At 68.1% G+C, this 18,178-nt stretch overlaps 1 protein-coding gene across 5 annotated transcripts in view; it reads left to right on the top strand.

The window, feature by feature from the left end:
• Window positions 1-16,612, top strand: part of LOC110260611 (uncharacterized) — a 56,570-nt gene extending 39,958 nt beyond the window's left edge. The window contains exons 2-7 of one of the 5 annotated variants that reach the window (XM_085025402.1): window positions 3,282-3,406; window positions 5,180-5,250; window positions 8,812-8,885; window positions 14,664-14,717; window positions 15,202-15,427; window positions 16,408-16,612. In XM_085025402.1, coding sequence (XP_084881528.1) covers window positions 3,282-3,406; window positions 5,180-5,250; window positions 8,812-8,885; window positions 14,664-14,717; window positions 15,202-15,427; window positions 16,408-16,470 — 613 coding nt within the window. In that variant the 3' untranslated portion in view covers window positions 16,471-16,612. Of the gene's footprint in view, window positions 1-3,281; window positions 3,407-5,179; window positions 5,376-8,811; window positions 8,897-14,663; window positions 14,718-15,201; window positions 15,748-16,407 lie in introns of those variants that run through there. The other 4 variants (XM_085025399.1, XR_002343850.2, XM_021091379.2 and 1 more) reach the window with 4 other exon arrangements.
• The last annotated feature ends 1,566 nt before the right edge of the window (window positions 16,613-18,178 follow it).

Here is an 18,178-nt window from a genome sequence, read left to right as displayed (position 1 = left end):
CCAGGTTCCTGAAGTCCGCGCAGCCTGGAAGGTTCTCTGTGGCCTGTTCGGCTCTGGAGCCCGGGCCTCTCCCCGGGGCTGGCAGCGGTGCCCCAGAGGCTGTGTCCTTGGGCATTTGAGCTGGTCTGCACGCTGGCCGCACCGCCTGCCCCGGTAGCCATCGGCTCCCCCGCGTCCCTGCTGGAGCGCTTCCGGCCGGCTTCTAGCCCCTCCTGACCTGTCTGGGGCCCCTCCAAGCGCTTGGGGCCTAGCCGGGCATCCCCAGGGCCAGGCGTCAGCGCTTCCCGGGGCAGGTCTGTGTGTAACTGGGGTGCTCTGGGCACGACTCCTTGGCTTTTGCAGGGAGGATGTTTCTCCTCCACGTGAGCTCTTAGAGGGACCACCTTGAATGCTGAAAACAAGTGTGGACACAGCAGGGCTGAGCCCCTGGGGGTCTCTGTGCCAGCGGGTTTGGGCCTTGCAGCTTGGCCGACGTCGGAGTTCCTGCTGGCAGCTCAGCGCCTCCTGCCCTCGGCTGGGGAGGTGGCCGGTGGTCGGACGAGGCTGGGAGAAAGGTCTGTGGCCCTGGAGTGTCGGGGATTTCTGTGGCCTGGAAGCCCCTGGGGGCTGGCCGAGGGCACTGCCGTCCCCCGAGCCCCCTGTGCCTCGTGCCTCACCTCTGACCATGTGTGTAAATCCCAGGAGACCAGTGTCACTGTCCCCTTGTCACGGAGAAGCTGGAGGCCCGGAGAGGGGACGGGGCTTGTCCAGGGTCACGAGGTCGGGCTGAGCGGGGGTCCCAGCTGCCCCCCGGCCACCCTGCTAATGGACACAGGCGTGTCCTAGAGGCCAGGGATCCCTGTGGGCAAGGAGGGGCCTGGGCATGGTGGGGTCAGCCTCCGGGGCTTCCCGCTGGGCCCAGTCCTGGTTCTGCAGACTCCGCCGGCCTCCGTGGGCCAGAGCCTTGCGGAGGACAGAACCGTGTCAGGGCGGCCCTGTCGTGTGAGGGACCACACCTGGGGCAGGGCTGAGCCATGCTGCCCGCAGTGCCCCTGGGGCTGGGACGAGGGCGTGGCATCGGGAGCCAGCCTCGAGCTTGGGCCATTTGCTCCCTGTCACCTGGAATGCTCACCACAGCGCTGTCCCCACATCACGGGGGAGGAAGCTGGACCAGAGACGGCAGTCCCGTGCCTGGAGCCACACAGCAAGCAGAGGCAGCGGGTCTGGCCGAGGCCCCCTCCCTTCCCCTCCCGCCACAAGCCATCTCATGGATCCTGGGACATGGGGGCTTGTGTCCCCGGATCACGGCAGTTAGGGGTTCACTGGTGACCCTGAGGCAGGCCCCTGGGTGCACTCGCAGGACAGTTTCAGAGGCTCCGAGGGCAAGTCACGCGCCACGTGTCCAGCCAGGAGACGCGGCCACTGGAAGCAGGCCTGGAGCTCGGGCTACCCGGGCGCCTCTGTGCCAAGCTCCAGGCAGAGCCTCCACTGCTGGGAGCCCAGCAGTCACTCTGCTTGGTGCCCCCTCGGTGGCTGTTGGGCACCCGAGTAGGTGAGGGGTTACGGGGAAAGCGAGTGAATGAGGGGCACGGAGGTGGGCGTCCCCTAGGCACTGCTGCGAGGTCGGCCCCTTAGCGGCGGAGGGAGCGCCCCTCCTGTGACACAGGACAGCGATGCAGGCCGGCAGCAGCCAGGCCAGGGCTGACCTCGCCCCAGCTACTCTGGGAACGTGCACAGGCTCTGGGGCGCGGACTCTGTGGTCCCCACCCCGCGGTCCTGGAAGCAAAGGCCAGGAGAGGCGCTAGGCGGTGAGTGAGGAGGGGGCAGCAGGGTCAGACCCCACGCCGTGTGCAGATGGGGGGCTGGGCTCCCAGGTTCCTGATTCTGTTTCCCAAGAGGGGAGACCTTGGCACAGCCTCTGAGGCATCAAGCAGAGGTGGGCACAGGGCTGGCTGCAGGCGCGACCCAGCCTTTGGAGCAGGGGGCCCAGGCGCATCCTTGGGGACCCCCACAGGTCCCTGTGGCCTCTGCGGGCCTTAGGAGTTTCATAGGACCCCCAGAGTAGACAGGAACCTGGAGATGCTGCCCAGGGGGAGTGTGCTGACCGCTCCCTGCCCATGTCCACATGGCTCTCACCCGTCCATTGGGAGTTCCAACCCAGTGCTCCGGTGACAGGGCTATGCTCCTAGGGGGACCGAGGGTCTGTGGGAGCCGCACGCCTGCCCTGGGAGGCAAGTTGGGGGGGACTAACACGCTCCAGGGATGTGGTGCCTGGACCCCCCTTCCTCCCAGCCACCCCTCACGCTGGCCTGGGGCAGAGGCTCGGGAGAGGAGGGAGCCCGGGTGTGCCCCCAATCTGAGTCTGGCCCAAGCCCAGCAGAGTTCCCAGCCGTGGCCAATCACTCCTCGGCCTGGATTTGCTGTTCCTTTTTCCCAAACGACAAGCTTTCCTGCTTTGGGGGAGCCTGTGCACCTTAAGCAGCCTGAGCTCCAGGAGGGGCAGGAGCCGAGACCAGGCTTGGCACTGCCGTGGGCCGAATGCTGGCTTCGGGGCCTTCGCTAAGCCCTCGGGGCCTCCGTGTTCTGGGGCAGCTGGTTCTGGGGTGTCCTCTCACTGGCTCATTCGGGAAAGACCCAAGGTGACATCTGCACCCTTAGTCCTGCCTAGCAGGCCTGGTTCCAAGAGAAATTAGGACACGTCCTTGCTTCCCAGCTGCCTGAGAGGTGGTCGCTGCCTCGGAGCCGCCAGCCTGTGGGGAGACAGGCAGTACCAGCACCCGTGAGCGGGTGTTAAACTCCGTCTCTTGCTAGAGCTGACCTACGGCTCCCGATTCAGGAGGTTCCCCAGAGGAGGTGATCTGAAGGATGGGTAGGAATTAGGCCTTGAATGGCCGGAGAACATTCCGGACCCAGGGAGTGGGGCCAGGCAGGGCTGGAGCGGAGGGGCTGGGGCTGGGGCTGGGGCCCCACGAGGCGGTGACCTTGGTCTGCCCGGAGCAGGTGCCGCGAGCCCCATCAGCGCCCTTGCGCCGCAGGCACTGGAGGATGCGCACGGCTAGGCTGCCAGGGAGCGGCACTTGGGGCTGCGGGAGTGTGAGTCTGGCCCCGGGGACATCGCCGTCCTTTGCCTCTGACCAAGGTCCTTGCTAACCTCCGGGGGCCGAGGCACCTCGTCTGCAGCCCCTGGCGGGCTGCACCCACCCGCAGGTGGCTGTGAGGGGGGCCTCACGGAGCCCCCCCTGTGCTCGGGGCATGGGTCACAGCCTGCTGCGCCAACACCTTGGTCACTTTGTTTCTTGCAGAAGGCGGCTGGTCCCAGAGCACCTCGGAGAAAGCGGACGCCTGTCTTGGCCTTTGGAAGACGCTCAAGGACCACGTGGCCGGGTCCACGGTCTCTGCCCTGCGCCTCGAGGGCGAGGCAGCCCAGGTGCGTGGCCTGACCCGATGGGCAGCGTGGACCCGTCCCTCAGGAGACCCTGGCCGCTTCCCCACAGGCCCCGCCCTCCCCGGGTCCCCGAGGGCGGGCTCAGCCTGGCACCCCCGCAAGTAGAAGAGATCCCACCTCATGACCAAGAGCGAGGGAGCTGAGCAAGAGACGCCCTGGCCTCTGTGGCCCCCTCGAGCCCTGCCACCCCCCCCGTGGCCTGATCGTGGCACCGGCTGGCCTCCTCGAAGCGCGTGGAATCAACGAGGCCCGCGTGGGCTGAGTTGTTGGCAGGGAGACTCCTCTGAGCCAGCTCGGCCTGTCACTGCCCGCAGCCATGCCAAGCTGGGGCACAGTCAGCCCCCGGCCCATGAGTTGTCTTGCTGGACAGGCTGCCTTGGTGCCCTGAGCCTCGGGCTGCCTGTACGACTCAGGCAGGAATACCTCCCGGCAGAGGTGGGGGCTCCCAGGGCACCCCAGAGCACCCGTGGCTTCGGCGAGAGGGCCCGGGGTGAGGCAGCAGGGTTGTCATCCGCTGGAGAGCAGGACCCCCCCCCCGCTGCCCCCGGGGCCCTCCGCCGCCTCTCCCTTGGCTGGAGCCCTGCAGGGTCCGGGTTCATCTGCTCGTTACTTGGGTTTATTGTGCTGGGTGCTGAGCGAGGGGAAGGGGCGGGTTGGGGCAGAGCCGGTTCCCTGCCCTATGCAGCGTGGGGACCCCGGGCAGCCTCAGCTCCTCGTGGCCCGGGGCTTTGTCATTCTCTCTGAGGCAGCCCGGAGGGCTTCCGTGGCTCAGGAACCCAGTGGCCACGTGGCTTTGGGGTCAGTTTCACAGGCGTGGGAAGGGCGTGGAGGTGACCGCTCTGAGGCCTGAGGGTCTGAGCAGCTCCATGTGCGTTCCTGTGTCTGTTGGTACCTCACCAGGACAGGTGCCCACTGCCGGGGGGTATTCTGGACCCCGGGGCTCCCTGCCCGAGCTCCGAGGCATCTCCTGGGACAGCGCCTGAGGGCTCGTGGGAATGGCCACACCATGGCAGGGGACGAAGCCGCAGCCCACCTTCCCTGCTGTGTGATCTTAGGAACCCCCCTCGCCCCCCACTACTCATTGTCAAAGGGCTTCCGTATCTGACCCTGCCTCCCTCCCAGGCCCCAAAGAGCAGAAGGGGAAGCAGAGCTGGCCGAGAAGTGATGAGGCCAGGGAGACAGAGAGGGAGGGAGGGAACGCGCCCCGCCCCGCGGCAGCCCTCCCCTCATCCTGAGCGCATCCCATGTTGTTTCATGTAATTTTACCAAACCCTGAAAACCAAAGTTGAGGATTTTCCTGTGTGCGTTAAGAATCCAGTGTTGTCACTGCAGTGGCTCAGGTTGCTATTGTGGTGTGGGTTTTTTTGTTCCTGGCCTGGTAACTTCCACATGCTGTGGGCACAGCCAAAAAAAAAATCTAGGTTGAGAGAATGGCGGTGGGAACCCCAAGGTCACTGTCAGGCCTCGCTGAGCCTAGCTTTGCCCTTGCATCTCTGGCCCCTAAATCTACATCCTACAGTCACCCTCCTGCCCCTTGCGTGACCCCAGAAAACCAGAGTGGGCACAAAACCACATAGATGCAGTGGCCTTCTGGCCCGTGGTGTCCCCAAGTGGTTCTGGATGGCCCTGAGCTGCGCTGGGCCTTTCGGGTCTGAGGGCGGGGTGGGCTGGAGCCAGCAGGGTGCAGACGCAGGGCGTGTGCCCCACTCACCGGGGGCTCCTTCCCGAGACTTAAGCTTCTCTCTCTCCTCCCAGGTCTTGCCCTTCTTGCCGTCCACTTCGCCCCCAGCCGACGCCTGGAGCTTGAGGTGACTGAGCGCTCTCAGGTTTGTGCGCTTTTGAATGTTGAAGATCAGAGCTCCCCACCCCCGCCCTCCCGGAAGGGATGTACACACTCTGGTTACACGTGCACGTGTGCTCCTGTGCACACGCCTGCACGGCCTCTGGAGGACGGGAGCCGGGCGGGCCCTTCTCACACCGTTGCTTGGGCTCGGCTCTGTGCGCTGCCTCCGTGGCTCTGCCCTCCCGCCGGAGACGGGGCCTGTAGGGAGCCGGGCGGGCCCAGGCGTCTCCCCAGGGAGCCGGTCTCGACCGTCTTCTGGGCTCCCTCCTGCCGCAGGTGAAGTGAAGCCGCCTTTGCGAGGAGGCAGCTGTCACGGGTCCGAGCTGGGAGGACCCGTAACTCCCTGGAATTTCCCAGCATCTGTGGGGTCGGGCAGCGCTCAGGGGCTCAGCAAGTGATGGGGTCTCAACCCGGCCCTCCCCCGAGAGCCAGCCTCACTGTGGCCTGTCGGGCACACTTGGCTGCTTCCAGCCTCCTGGGGAGTCAGTGCAGCCGTGAGGGTCAGACCCAGAGTGGCATCCATTCCCCTCCCCCACTCCTGCCATGGCCAGGGGCAGGCCTGCCTCCCGGGGCTGGGCAGAGAGGACCTGGGATCCCTCTGCCATCGGGGCCTCTCATGTTGGTAGGTCCAGCTTGCCCACCAGACTCCACAGACGCCACCCCGGGGCTTTTCTGTCTGCATGCAGGGCCTGTGCCAGCTGGTGCCCAAGGGTGGGGTGGGACACTCTGGGGGCAGGAGGGCCTCCAAGGACTTCAGAGACGGAGGAGAGAGGGGGACACGAGAGGGGAATAGCGGAGGGAAAGAACAGAGCAGAGGCAGAGAGAGCAGGGCCGGGAGAAGGGAGACGGCAGAGCCACCAGGACCCGCGCGCAGCTGTCCCTGGGGAGACGGCCTCGGGGGCGCTGCTCAAGGCCATCTGTGCAGGTGCTCCCCTGGCACCCACTGTGAAGTCCCCAGTGTCCCCAGGACAGTGGTGGCCTCCTGGGTCCAGAAGAAACGCAGGGCAGCCCTCACACAGGCTCGGCCAGCAGAACGGCAGCTGGGACCAAGCCCAGGCCGCGAGGGCGAGACCTCGGGCATGGGGAGGGGCCCCCGGGGAGCCTGGGCTGGTCTACCTGGGAGGCCGGAAGGCTCCCGGGCCAGGACGACGGGGCCGGCGAAGCGGCCGCGGCCCGGGCCGCGTGGGGAGGGGCCTGGAGCGTACCCTGGGGTGGATGGAAGACGAGGCCTGTGCACACCGTCGGGGCTTACTCAGTGCTCGCCCAGCGCCACTCATCGCCAGGGTGGCCAACAGCCCGGTCACTGCGAGGCTGAGCCCGTGCCCAGGGCCAGTGGGGAGGGCGCCTCCTCGCCGTGTGCACGGCCCTGTCGTTGCCACCGGGCTCGCCTCCTCCATCCTGTTAATCCAAAGCAGAGACGGGGCCCGGACAGCCCAGCTCCGGCCTCGCGTGTGGTGCTGGAGTTCTTCTGGGCTGTGGAAGCCCTTTGGGATGCTGACTCGGGCTCAGGGGGCATTGAAGGTTTGGGGGGACAGGGACTCACTTGGCAGAGTTTGCTTTCGAACCGACTCATGATTGGTCTCCTGTGGGTCTGCCCAGACTTGGCCCGGGTCAGGAGGGGTCTGGGCACCGGGCGGCACCCCCGACCTCCTCCCCGCACCGGGCGCCTCACCCACAGTCGGCAGCAGATGGGACCGCGTGGACCCAGCCGGCGCCCAGGGCTGGCCAGTCTGCTGAAGGGCGTTGTCCGTGTTCCCCCTGGGGCCCTGCGGATGGAGGCCGCCCCGGTCTTCAGGAGTCGGGGGGCAGGGGGGCTGCGGGTTCACAGGAAATAGAGGCCTGGCCCCGCGCCCCACGGCAGGGCCACGTTGAGAAGCCGTGTCTGGGGCCATGGCCTGGAGAAGGGGGCCCCACGGTGACGCCACGGCGAGACCCCTCTCCTCTGCGGAAGTGCCCACGGGGCTTATCTGTCACCTGTGGACGAAGGGGCGGGAGGGTGTGTTCTAACGCGGCTGATCCAGGGCTTCATTTACCCGGGCCGGCCTTAAATGCCTCACACTTGATGTTTTTGGCCTCGGAAAACAGCCGCAAATACAGAGCGCTGGCCTTCGCTCCGCGCTCACCTGCTGGCTCCGAGGGCTGCTCTCTGGCTGGGAGCAGGTGACCCCCGAGCAGGAGGAGGACATGAAACGCAGCCCCTCTGGGGACAAGGTGGGGGACCCACCCGGCAAGCCACACGTGGACGAGGTACTTCAGATCCATTCGCGGTTGTCAAGCATTTTCTGTTCCTGTGGGCCGGGCCCTGAGCTGACGCCCTTCCCAAGCGGGTCAGGTGGGCATCTGTCAGTGCCCCTCCCCTGTGTGGGCTCAGGCTCGGGGAGGTCACGGGGCCCGTCCCAGGCCACCAGGCTGGCGAGCCGCACAACAGGGGCCCCGCCCCAGCCTGCCCAGAGGTGGAAAGACCCGCGGGCTCCAGGAAGGGGCGGTTGTCCCCAAGGTGCCACATGCTGAGAGGCAGCCTCCTGGGAGGAGCCCAGGGACAGGGCTTACAGCTCAGGTCCTGGCTGGAGTGGCGGCGGGTGGACCAGAGAGGTTACGAGGAGGCTTCCTGCTGCAGGAAGCCGAGAGCCCGCAGACCCGTGGCACTGGGGCTGCAGCCCCGTTCAGCCATTTTTGCCCCCGCCTGACGGGGCTGGGTGCCCGCCTTCACCCGTCTGCCCTGCTGGAGGCCTCGTTCCCCAGATGTTACTGAGCTGAAAGCTCAGCCCTCTCTGGCCCTGGGTGGGGAGAGCGCAGGCCCCATGCTGTCCAGCGGCCTGACGTCCCTGCTGCAGCGGCCCTTCTCCAAGAACACTGCCCGCTCCGCCGGACCAGCCGGGGAGAACCGGGCAGCGGAGGCCCCTGGCTGTCCCCGTAAGGAAGGGAAATTGAACATCTCAGATGTGAGGCTTTCTGGGGTCCCCAGTGCAGAGGGGTCTGTCCTAGGAGCTGTGTGATCTCAGGCAGGTAAATGGCTTGGGTCTTCGCGCCCTCATCCCTAAACCACTGAAGGACGACAGGCCTGCAGTGACTGGGGGGCGCTGACGCAGCCTCTCTGCTCCACTCCTCGCCCGTGGACGGGGCTGCAGTGAGGACTGATGGAGCCACCTGCCCAGGGATGGGCTCAGGTTGGGGCTGGAACGCCAGGGCGGAGGGCGTGCTCTTGCCCAGCTTCCGACGGGGAACGTGGGCCCAGGACATGGTACATACATTTGCGGGAACACTGGGCAGGCAGGGCTTCGAACCCAGGGCCCTAGAGCCGTGAAGCTTACTCTTCCCCAGTGAGCCCCCCTCCCCTGCCCCAAGGAGACACCACTCCTGGGAGGTTGGCGAGGGCAGCTATTTTCTTCACGCCTGGGGAGCCGTCGGCATGACTGTGGTCAGACGAGCTATGGGGACGGTGGCTGCTGTCCTCTGTGCCACGCTGTGTCACCGAGACAGGCCCCCACCCCGGTAGAAAAGACGTGGGCTCCCTCCTGACTCACTCTTCTGTTCCGTGACACAGGCCAGCTCGGCCCTGGACCTGCTCGGCTCTGGACCTGCCCATCTCCGTCAACGCACGAGGCCCCCGTGCCCCAGGTGCGTGAGTAGCCTTTCCCCTGACTCAGGGGCCCCGCTGCTGGCCGCCACCAGCACCAGTGCATGGCGCCGCCCCAGCCGGTCTGCCCGTCTTTAGAGCGGGACTGGTTTCCATCCTGGATTTTCTCCGCGAAGGCTGGGAGGGGTGGCCGGTGGCTGGACCCAGCGCCCCAGGGGGTGCTGCTGGTCTCTGCCTGGCCTCTGAGCTTCTGCTGGGGCACCGGAACCTGGACCTTCCGTCCAGAGGAGGTGGGGACATGACCCAGGCAGGCAGGACAGGAGCCCTGAGGCTGGAGAAGTGGCTGGTGCTGGTGTGGCTGACCTGGCGCCGTCAGGCAAGGGCCTCGGTTGCAGCCACGTGTCCTGGAGTGGGGCTCCCCCCTGCTCCGTGTCCCTTGCTGCCTGCCCTGTCCCCTCACCCGGGGCAGGAAGGAGGGGCCGGCCTGGACCACGGGGTCAGCTGGGCTGGCTGTTCCCGCATCCCTGGTCTGAGGAGCCCCGCAGCCCTGCCGCCTCCTTCAAGACGGGAGGGCGTCAGGGCTGCGGCTCTGGGACAGCAGGAGGAAGGTTCTGGAGAGGACGCTGCCCACGTCCCTGGCCCAGGCCTCCAGGCCCTGGTGCCGTGGTGGGCGTGCTTCCGAAGCCGGCGTCACCCTCCTCCTTCCTGATCCTCCTGCTGCTGCTGCTGCTGCTCCCGGCCCTCCCGCCTCCGGCCTCCGGCCTCCATCCTCCCTGCCCTCCATCCTCCCCGCCTCCGTCCTCCCCGCCCTCCGGCCCCCATCCGCCCTGCCCTCCTCGTCCGCCCTCTGTGGCCTCCCCTCGGCCCGTCTTGGTCCTCCCGCCCCCGTCCTCCCGGCTCTCCTCGTCCGCCCTCCTCGTCCTCCCGTCCTCCCGCCCCCACCCTCCCCGTTCTTCCGCCCCCATCCTCTCCGTTCTCCTCGTCCTCCCGCCCCCGTTCTTTTCGTCCTCCCGCCCTCCCGCTCCCGTCCTCTCCGTCCTCCCGCCCCCGCCGCCCCCGTCCCCGCCGCCCCCGTCCTCCCGTCCCCGCCGCCCCCGTCCTCCCGTCCCCGCCGCCCCCGTCCTCCCGTCCCCACCCTCCCCGTCCTCCCGTCGCCGTCCTCCCGCCCCCGTCCTCCCGCTCCCACCCTCTGCGTCCTCCCGCCCCCGTCCTCCCGTCCTGCCGCCCCCGTCCTCTCCGTCCTCCCGTCCTCCCGTCCCCACCCTCCCCGTCCTCCCGTCCCCACCCTCTCCGTCCTCCCGTCGCCGTCCTCCCGCCCCCGTCCTCCCGCTCCCACCCTCACCGTCCTCCTGTCGCCGTCCTCCCGCTCCCACCCTCTCCGTCCTCCCCGTCCTCCCGCCCCCGTTCTTTTCGTCCTCCCGGCCTCCCGCCCCCGCCCTCCCGGCGCCGCACAAAATGGCCGCCGCTCCGCCATCTTGTGTGCGAGGCGGGCGCCCCGCGGCCCCGAGGGCCTGGCCCGAGCCCAGCCCGCTTTGGCCTGGCCGCCCCGGGCTGGGCACCGGCCAGCGCCTGGGAGAGGCGGCCCTGGAGCCCGGCCTCCCCGCCTCGCAGACGGAGGCTGCGCCCAGAGAGCAGCAGGGAGAGCCGCGGACGCGTCTAGAATCGAGCGTGGGCGTCGGGCCCCCCGCCTCGCAGCCGCTTTCCTGCCCGAGGAGCCCCCGCCGCCGGCCGGGCGCCGGGCCAGCGCTGGGCTCCCGGTGGCCAGCGGGGCTTCCGGGCCGGACGCGGGCAGCGCCCGTCCTTGGGCGGCGGGGGGGGGCTTCCTGGCGGCGGCGGCTCCCGGCGGGCTCCCCGGAGGAGGGCGGCTCCGCCGGGCGCCTGCGTCCTCCACGCGGGGCCCTGGCTCCCGTCCGCCTCCGCTCGTGCCCTGCCGGCGGGAACCAGGCCCGGGCAGCGCCGCCGCCTCCGACCCTGGGGGCAGCCGGCCTGCCGTCCCGCCGCAGCCCGAGCGAGGGCACGGGGAGCGGACGCCTTGCCCGGGCCGGCGCCGGCCGTCACCGCAGGGCCGGGCGGGGGGCCGCGCAGCCCTCCTGCCTCCGCGAGCCGCGAGGCATCAGCGCTGGCCTGCAGGACCCGGGGGCAGGGTCCCCAGAGGGCGGTCAGCGAACTGCCCGGAGGAGGGTCGCAGAACGTCCGGGTGAAGAAGCAGGGCCTGCAGTTCCCGTCGTGGCGCGGTGGTTAACGAATCCGACCGGGAACCATGAGGCTGCGGGTTCGATCCCTGACCTCGCTCAGGGGGTGAAGGATCCCGCGTTGCCGGGAGCTTGTGGTTGTAGGTCGCAGACGCGGCTCAGATCCCGCGTTGCTGTGGTTGTGGTGTATGTAGGCCGGCAGCTATGGCTCCGATTCGACCCCTAGCCTGGGAACCTCCATGTGCCGTCAGAGCTGATCTAGAAAAGGCGAAAAGACCAAAAAGAAAAAAAAGATAGTTGTTAAAAAAAAAAAAGAAACAAGGCCTGGGGCGGTTTAAGGGGACTGCCGCCACTTTTCCGGGGTGGGGGTCGGAGGCAAGCTCGGCCCTGTGTTCTCTGCGTGGCCAAGGTCAGGTCCTCAGGCTTGGTGAGGTGTCTTCGCCAGACACCTGGAGGCTGGGACGCTTTGCTGGACGCAGCCCAGGGCCCTTCCCAGACGCCCTCCCCCGGCGGTTCCTGCAGAGGACATTCTGTCTCCGTGAAGCGGGGTTTGCCCAGGCCGCCCTCAGCTCTGGGAAGCCTGGCCAAGGACCGGCTGGTGCACCACCCAGACGGGCACCCTGGGTCCACAGGCCGGGCCAGGGACCCCAGGGCGGGATGGCCCCTCTGGAGGGGCTGCTGCTGGGGGGCTGCCCCAGGGCGTAGTTGCACACCGGCACTTCTGATGATGCGGTTCCGTCTGGCCCGCCCTCCCTTCCCCCCTCTCCTCGCCCTGTGACCCAGACTGCGGCTTAAACTGAGGCTGCTTTCAGATACGTACACGCCTTCGAGGTTGGAGCCATTGCCTGATGGTTAAGTGCTGGCCGGAGACACCCACACCCGCGGCATCAGAGAGGGCTCGGCCTCTGGCTTTCCCTTTGGCTCTGAGCAAACCCAGGAGCGCTGACACCGCGTCCCCGCTGGTGCCTCACCTTGGCACCCGGCCTCCCTGGGTGCAGGTGTACCCGTGGCCAGGCTGGATCCTGTTGCCCTGGGGCCCTCCGGCCAGCATCGGACCCCCGGCTTCCTAGCTCCCACATCTCCGGGCAGTGGCATTCGGTCCCGGGTACGTGTCGCGGCTTTCCCTGGAAAGTGGACATTTCCCAGGCCTGGCCACCTTCCGCCTGTGAGCCGGAGGTCTCTGGGGACAGGAGGGTGGGAGCCGGGCGGGGCACAGACTGCCGCCGATGGGAGACCCCGACCAGAGGACATGGCATCTGTCTTGGGAGGCTGGACGGGCAAGGGACCAACGAGAGAGCACCTTGGGCCCCTGAGCGGGATGCAGGCCTGGGGTCTGTCCCTGACCTGCGGGCTGGACCCTGGGGGCACGGGCTCCTGTCTGGAGGTGCCACTTCCCCGCCCGCGTGGCTTGTGCCACCTGAAGGGGTGCGGGGCTGTGGGAAAGGCCTGGGCTCAGCTGGAGTTCAGCTCTTGCTGGGCTCCTCTGTCCCCGTGAGTGCTCTCGGGGGTACTGAAGCCGCCGGGCCCCGCGTCAGCTGAGCTTTTGGGACAGGAGGTGAAAGGAAAAATAGGAAACCGTCCATGTTGCCGATACTTGAGTTTGATGTTTTAACATCAGGGAAGAGCTGTGCGCGTCTTACATGGAAACACTGGCCTCAGTTCTGGAGTTTAGTGCCCTGTCCTGCGAGTGTCTGGCCCGAGCCAGCCTCTGCCCAGCACACGTCTTGTTAACTTTATGGGCCGTGTTCGCAGGGAGACCCAGCCCCCGGGTGCCACCCCCACGCCTTGTTCCCAGACTCCATTGTTGGCACGGCTTGCCAGGCAGAAACACTGGCCGCTTTATGGGGAGAAACTTAATCGGGGCGGCAGTGGGGGGGGCAGCCGTGGCGGGGGGGGGGGTCCTGGCTCCCGGTGGCCCCAAGCCAAGCTCGAGGTGACTGCGGGGTGACGCCGTCTGTCTGCCTCGCTTGCTCCAGACATCCGCCTGGGGCCTGAAAGGGCCACCTGCCCATCGAGGCCTCACACACCTGTCCCCGCTGGCCTGGCTCCTCCCATCCCGGGCCTGCCCGGCGCCCTGCCCGTGGGCAGACACTGTGGGACCAGGGCTGGGCCGGCGGCGGCGGCGGCAGCTGGCAGATGGCAGGGCGACGGCCCCCGGCTCCCCAGCAGCCTGGCCCAGGGCGCCCCCTTCATGCTGCACCGCCTGTCCCTGTCGCCGACCCCCGTCCAGACCACGGCCATCCCCCCGGGAGAGAGGAGGTCTGTGCTGTCCCTCCCTGAGCCCGAGGCCCGTGGACCTTCCTAGGACCGCAGGGCAGGTGGGCCGAGCACATCGTGCCCCCCGCCCCGCGGAATGGGGGCCTTTCCCCTGTTAGCTCAGAAACGTCTCCACGGATGGGTCACAGACCCAGCAGCGTCGCTCCTGCTCTCCCTGCAAAACCGGGTTGTTGGCCGAAGAACCAGGTTCTGTGGGAGCTGCCCCTTGAGGTGCCTGCCCCAAGGCAGGGGGATCAGAGTTCAGGGAACCCTGCTGGGGGCACTGTGCCTGCTTCCTGGTCACCTGGAGAGGCAAGGAGCGGCACAGATGTGCACGAACCTGCCCCCCGCCCTCGGGGAGCGCCCGCCCCCGGCTCCCGTAGCTGCACTGCCTGCCGCAGGTCTGGCTGTCCGGACACGAGGCCTGGCGCCTCAGAGGGCAAGCCCGGGTCCCATGGCCATGGCCCGCCTGGGCCTCCCGGTGGGCCGTGAGAGAGGGGCCCGGACTGAGGAGCAGGGGGAGCAGTGAGGCGGTCACTTCTGGCACAGGACAGGTGAGCCTGGGAGGGCAGCTGTCAGACACGTGGGGGAGAGCTGCCCGGGGCATTTTTCTGCCCTGGGAGGGTGGAAGAGGAGGGGGGCCTGAGCCCTGGTGATGGGCAGCCTGGCCTCTGGGAGGGCTGAGGGGCAGGGCAGGCCAGGACCCCCACAGCCAGGTGGACTCATTTTCCTGTCCCTGTTAGTGGCCAGGAACGCTGAGGTGCGGTTGGCACAGGGCAGGCCCGGACCGACCCACATAGGCCTGGCTCCCAGTCCAGCGTCTCAGGCTCAGCCTCAGAGGCCCCTGCTGTCCCCGGGCCGACTGTGCTCGTTACCTGTGTCCCTTCCCTCGTGCTGGTCCTGGGAGGGCACCTGTGCAGTGGGCCGGGGCCAGCTGGGGTACAGTTTGCTGAGTGAGCCTGGGTCCTGGGGCGTCTGCAGCTGGCTGGCATAGAGCTGGGGCCTCCTTTGCGAAGTGGGGAGACAGGAGAGGGCTCGTGTCCCTTCTCCCCACATCCCCCCGCCCTCAGGCCCCAGAGAAACCGTGAGAGCCTGGCATGGCGCTGGCCGCCCAGCATGGGACCAGACCTGGGTCTTGCTCACCTGTGAGCCGACATCGGCCGGCACAGGGCAGCCGCAGAGGCCCTTCTGACCAGGCCTCTGCACGGGGTGTGTCCGCAGGCGAGAGGCCGTGGTGAGACCCCCGCGGGCTGAAGTACAGGGTCTACAGCAGGTGGCTGGCGGGTGAGGCACAGAGCAGCCGCCGGAACTCAGGCATGGCTGGGGCTCTCCCAAAGCTGACGCCTGTTATTTTTTCTTAAATCCAAACAGGTCAAGAAGTGGCGCCAAGGGGGGAGCTTCTGTCCGAGGCCAGCCTTCCTTCCGGTGAGCCGAGTGTTAGGATGTTGGGACCCCCCCACCACCACTCACAGGGGCGCCTCGCCACCTGCCGCACTCCTCCCAGCCCCAGCAGAACCCACCTCTTGCAGGAGACAGGCCGGCGAGGCTCGTGGTCACGCCTGCTGAATACCCAGCTGGCTCTCACAGGGCAGCATGGGTGACAGCTGGCACCACGGCCCGCCCCTCCCGCTGTCCCGCCTCTGGGAAGTGGGGAGCCATGGCGGAGCTTAGGATGCAGAGGGAGGCGGCCCCTCCCCATCTCCAGGCCCTGCTGACACCCACAGAGGTCCTTAGATGGGGTCTCGCTGCCAGACCTTTGCCCAAGCTGTGCCCCACCTGATGCCAGCTCTCCTCATCCTCCTGCCACGACTCGGCAAACCCCCCCAGCTGACTTACCGCTGACTTACTGCCTGCCATGTGCTTGTGACCTTTGACCTGCTGAAGGCGCGCTCTGCCCCCCACCCCCCAGGCTGGACTTGGCCTGCACGAGCCACGGTCTGTGTCGCAGGGTGTCTGGATGGAAGAGCAGCACTGGGCCCCGTCTCCCTCTCCGCCCTGAGGACCCGCCGTTCCTGGCTCCCAGGCAGGTGCGCCTGCCCCCCTCCCAACCCCAGGCTCACCCTGCCCCCTTCTCTCCACCCGGCCGGGCGCCAGCCCTCGACCTGCTGCCAGCTGTCAACATGCGACGCACACAGGTGAGTGTTACCCGGGGCAGGAAAGGCTGGATGAGGAGAACCAGTGACATCTGCTTCTCCCAGACGGGGCTGGGGGCACCGGGGGCTTGCGGTGACGGCCGGGGTGGCCCAGGGTGTGTGAGTGTACGTCTGTGTGCTATTTCTCCCCCCGCCCCCGCCCCCCGCCTCTCCTGATCCCATGGGGCCCGGCCGGCCCGTGGGCTGGCCCTTTTCCGCAGGCCGTGGCCTCCCACTGGGGTCTGGGGTCGGCCCTGCAGGCTCCAGAGCTGAAGCCCTGGCCCAGGAGGGGTGGGCAGGTGCGGGGTGCAGGGCAGGACTGTCGGAGCCGAGTAGCGGCTCACACGTGGATTCCAGCTCCATGTCGGTTCTGGGGCCTGGCTGCTGTTCCCCCCAGGGAGCTGCGTGGACCCCACATCTCAGGGAGGAAATCCAGGCCCACAAGGGCGTAAGCAGAAGCACGGCGAGGAGGCCCGCCTGGCTTCGCAGCCAGCTCCACCTGCTGGGCGTCCTGCCCCGGGCCACCCCTGCCTGCTGGGCCCATGGTCAGAACCCGTGTCCCTGCGGCCTGAGGCCATTGGGGTCTTGGGGGCAAAGTCAGGAGTCAGGAGCCAGAGCATGTGCTCAGGGCGCCTCCCCAGAGTCACTCAGACACACGGGGAGCCCTGGGCGGGGCGCCGGGTCCTTGGCTGCAGTGTCCTCCCCGTGACGAGGCCGAGCGGCCGCCCCTCCACAGACAGCCAGCATGCTCCTGCCCGACCCCTCACCATTACCGGGGCGGGGGTGGGCAGCAAAGGAAGACCCTCTGGGCCCTGAGGACGGACAGGGCGCCCGTGACCACAGGCCAGCCAGGTCCGGGGCCAGGCTGTGCTGGGGCATTCCTGGGCTCATACCCAGGTCCGGGCGGATGGCGCTGGGTGGGCTCTGATGTTATCACGGGCTGACGGTTCTGGCTTTATCTCATGCTCCCCGGGGTTGTTCAGGGAGCAGCCGCGGCTGTGTTTGTCAGGACCGGACACCAGAGCTCCCTCTGCAGTCGTGGGTGAAGCCGAGCCCAGGAGAGCCCCTCGCCCCCGCCCTGACGGGGCCCCCTCCGAGCCTTGGTTTCCTCGTGTGAGGTGGGTTCACGGATCCTGGCTTCACCAGGCCTTCAAGGACCAGGGAGCCAGCACACCTGGTGCCTGCCTGGAGGAGGCAGCCTGCTCGGAAGGAGTGTGGGAGGAGGCGTGGGTGTCAGAAAGCGTGGTGTGAGGCTCAGCTCTTGCACCATCTTGCTGAGCAGACAGCAGAGCCACTGGTCCTGCGCTCTGCCGGTCATCAGCTGCGTGACCTCACGTAGGCCTTGCTATCTGACTGGGTCTCAGGCACGGGCCCTGGGCCGCGTGTGTCTGTCCCCCGAGGGGCTGCAGTTCCGGCCCAGCCACCCTTTCCTGGGAGCCGGGGTCCCTTTGGGGAGGAAAGAACAGCACTCCAGCCTGTCCTGATGTGGGGAGAAGCCCGGGTCACCCTGGATGGCAGGGCCAGGCCCACGGGCAGGGAGGCCCCACTGTCCAGCGGGGGAGGGAGCTGCACCTGGGGCACAGGTGCATCCCGGGCCACCAGGAACCGGGGGAGGCTGCTGCCAGCGGGCAGGGCCAGGCGGGCACTGGAGCCCCTTTGGGACACAAATTGGCCTGCAGCAAATGACGTCCCCCAGTGTCACCTTGGGGCCGTCTTGGCCCCCCCCGTGCAGATGGGAGTGATCCCACTGCTTGTGTCGCTTCCCCAAAGGCCACGTCGCACGTCTGCCCCCCCCCCCGCCTCTCTTCCCTCCCTGCTGGGTGGTCTTCCCCGTGGGGCTCCCCCCTGGCCCTCTGCTGGCCGCCTGCCTGAGCCAAGCCCTTAGCATCCCGGCCCCCAGCTCTTCTCCTCCCCCCCCCCCCGCCAGGAGGTGCCTTCGGAAGCCACGACGTCTCTCCAGGCGCCGAGACTGGCGGCCCTTTGGGGTGAGGTAGTAGGTTGTATAGTTGGGGCTCCGCCCGGCTGTGGAATAACTATACAACCTACTGTCTTTCCTGAAGCGGCTGTAATGTCGACAGTGGACCGCGCGGGAGCCCAGCCTGGGAGGGTGCCTGCCAGCTGGGGCGGGGAGCGGCCTGGCGGTGGGGGCACACTTCCTGTGTGACCCGGGCAGGTCTCTTGACCTCTCTGGGCCTCCGTTTCTCCATCTGTGAAATGGGGCAAACGAGGCTTGAGGGCAGTATGGTGCGACGCGGCCAAGGAGGCCAGGGCTCAGAGGGGGGCCCTCCCTCTCCCCACGCTGTGCTGGCGGACCCGATGGGCGGACCAGTCTGGACGGTGCCCCCAGCTGAGACCTGGCCGGGGTGGCAGGGCAGTGCCCCAGGGCGACCGGGCGGGCGGCCTCCATCCGCACATCCCCGTCTGTCCTTGTGGGCACGCGGCCCTGACAGCCTGCGGGTGGACGGCGGGGGGCGGGGGGACCACGGCGCCGTCCGCAGGGCCCCTCCTGCCCTGCGCCTGCCCGGCCTCCAGCCCAGCCCTGGCGGCTGCGGATCCCCAGGCAGGGGCCGGGCCTGGGTGTGGGGCAGCAGCGGGCACGGCGGACCCTCCCGCAGCCCGGGCGCCCGCGGGGTGAGGTAGTAGGTTGTGTGGTTTCAGGGCAGTGATGTTGCCCCCTCGGAAGATAACTATACAACCTACTGCCTTCCCTGAGGAGTCCAGCCACGTCCCCGGAGGGTCCGCCCCCGTGCTCAG

This window comes from Sus scrofa, chromosome 5, assembly GCF_054392235.1.
Source record: "Sus scrofa isolate SSC_HxYL_T2T_F1_AM1 chromosome 5, Sscrofa_HxYL_maternal_Yorkshire_Landrace_v2.0, whole genome shotgun sequence".
Lineage (NCBI taxonomy): Eukaryota > Metazoa > Chordata > Mammalia > Artiodactyla > Suidae > Sus > Sus scrofa.
Note: the sequence above shows the minus strand (reverse complement) of the source record. Positions and strands in the feature narration are given on the sequence as shown.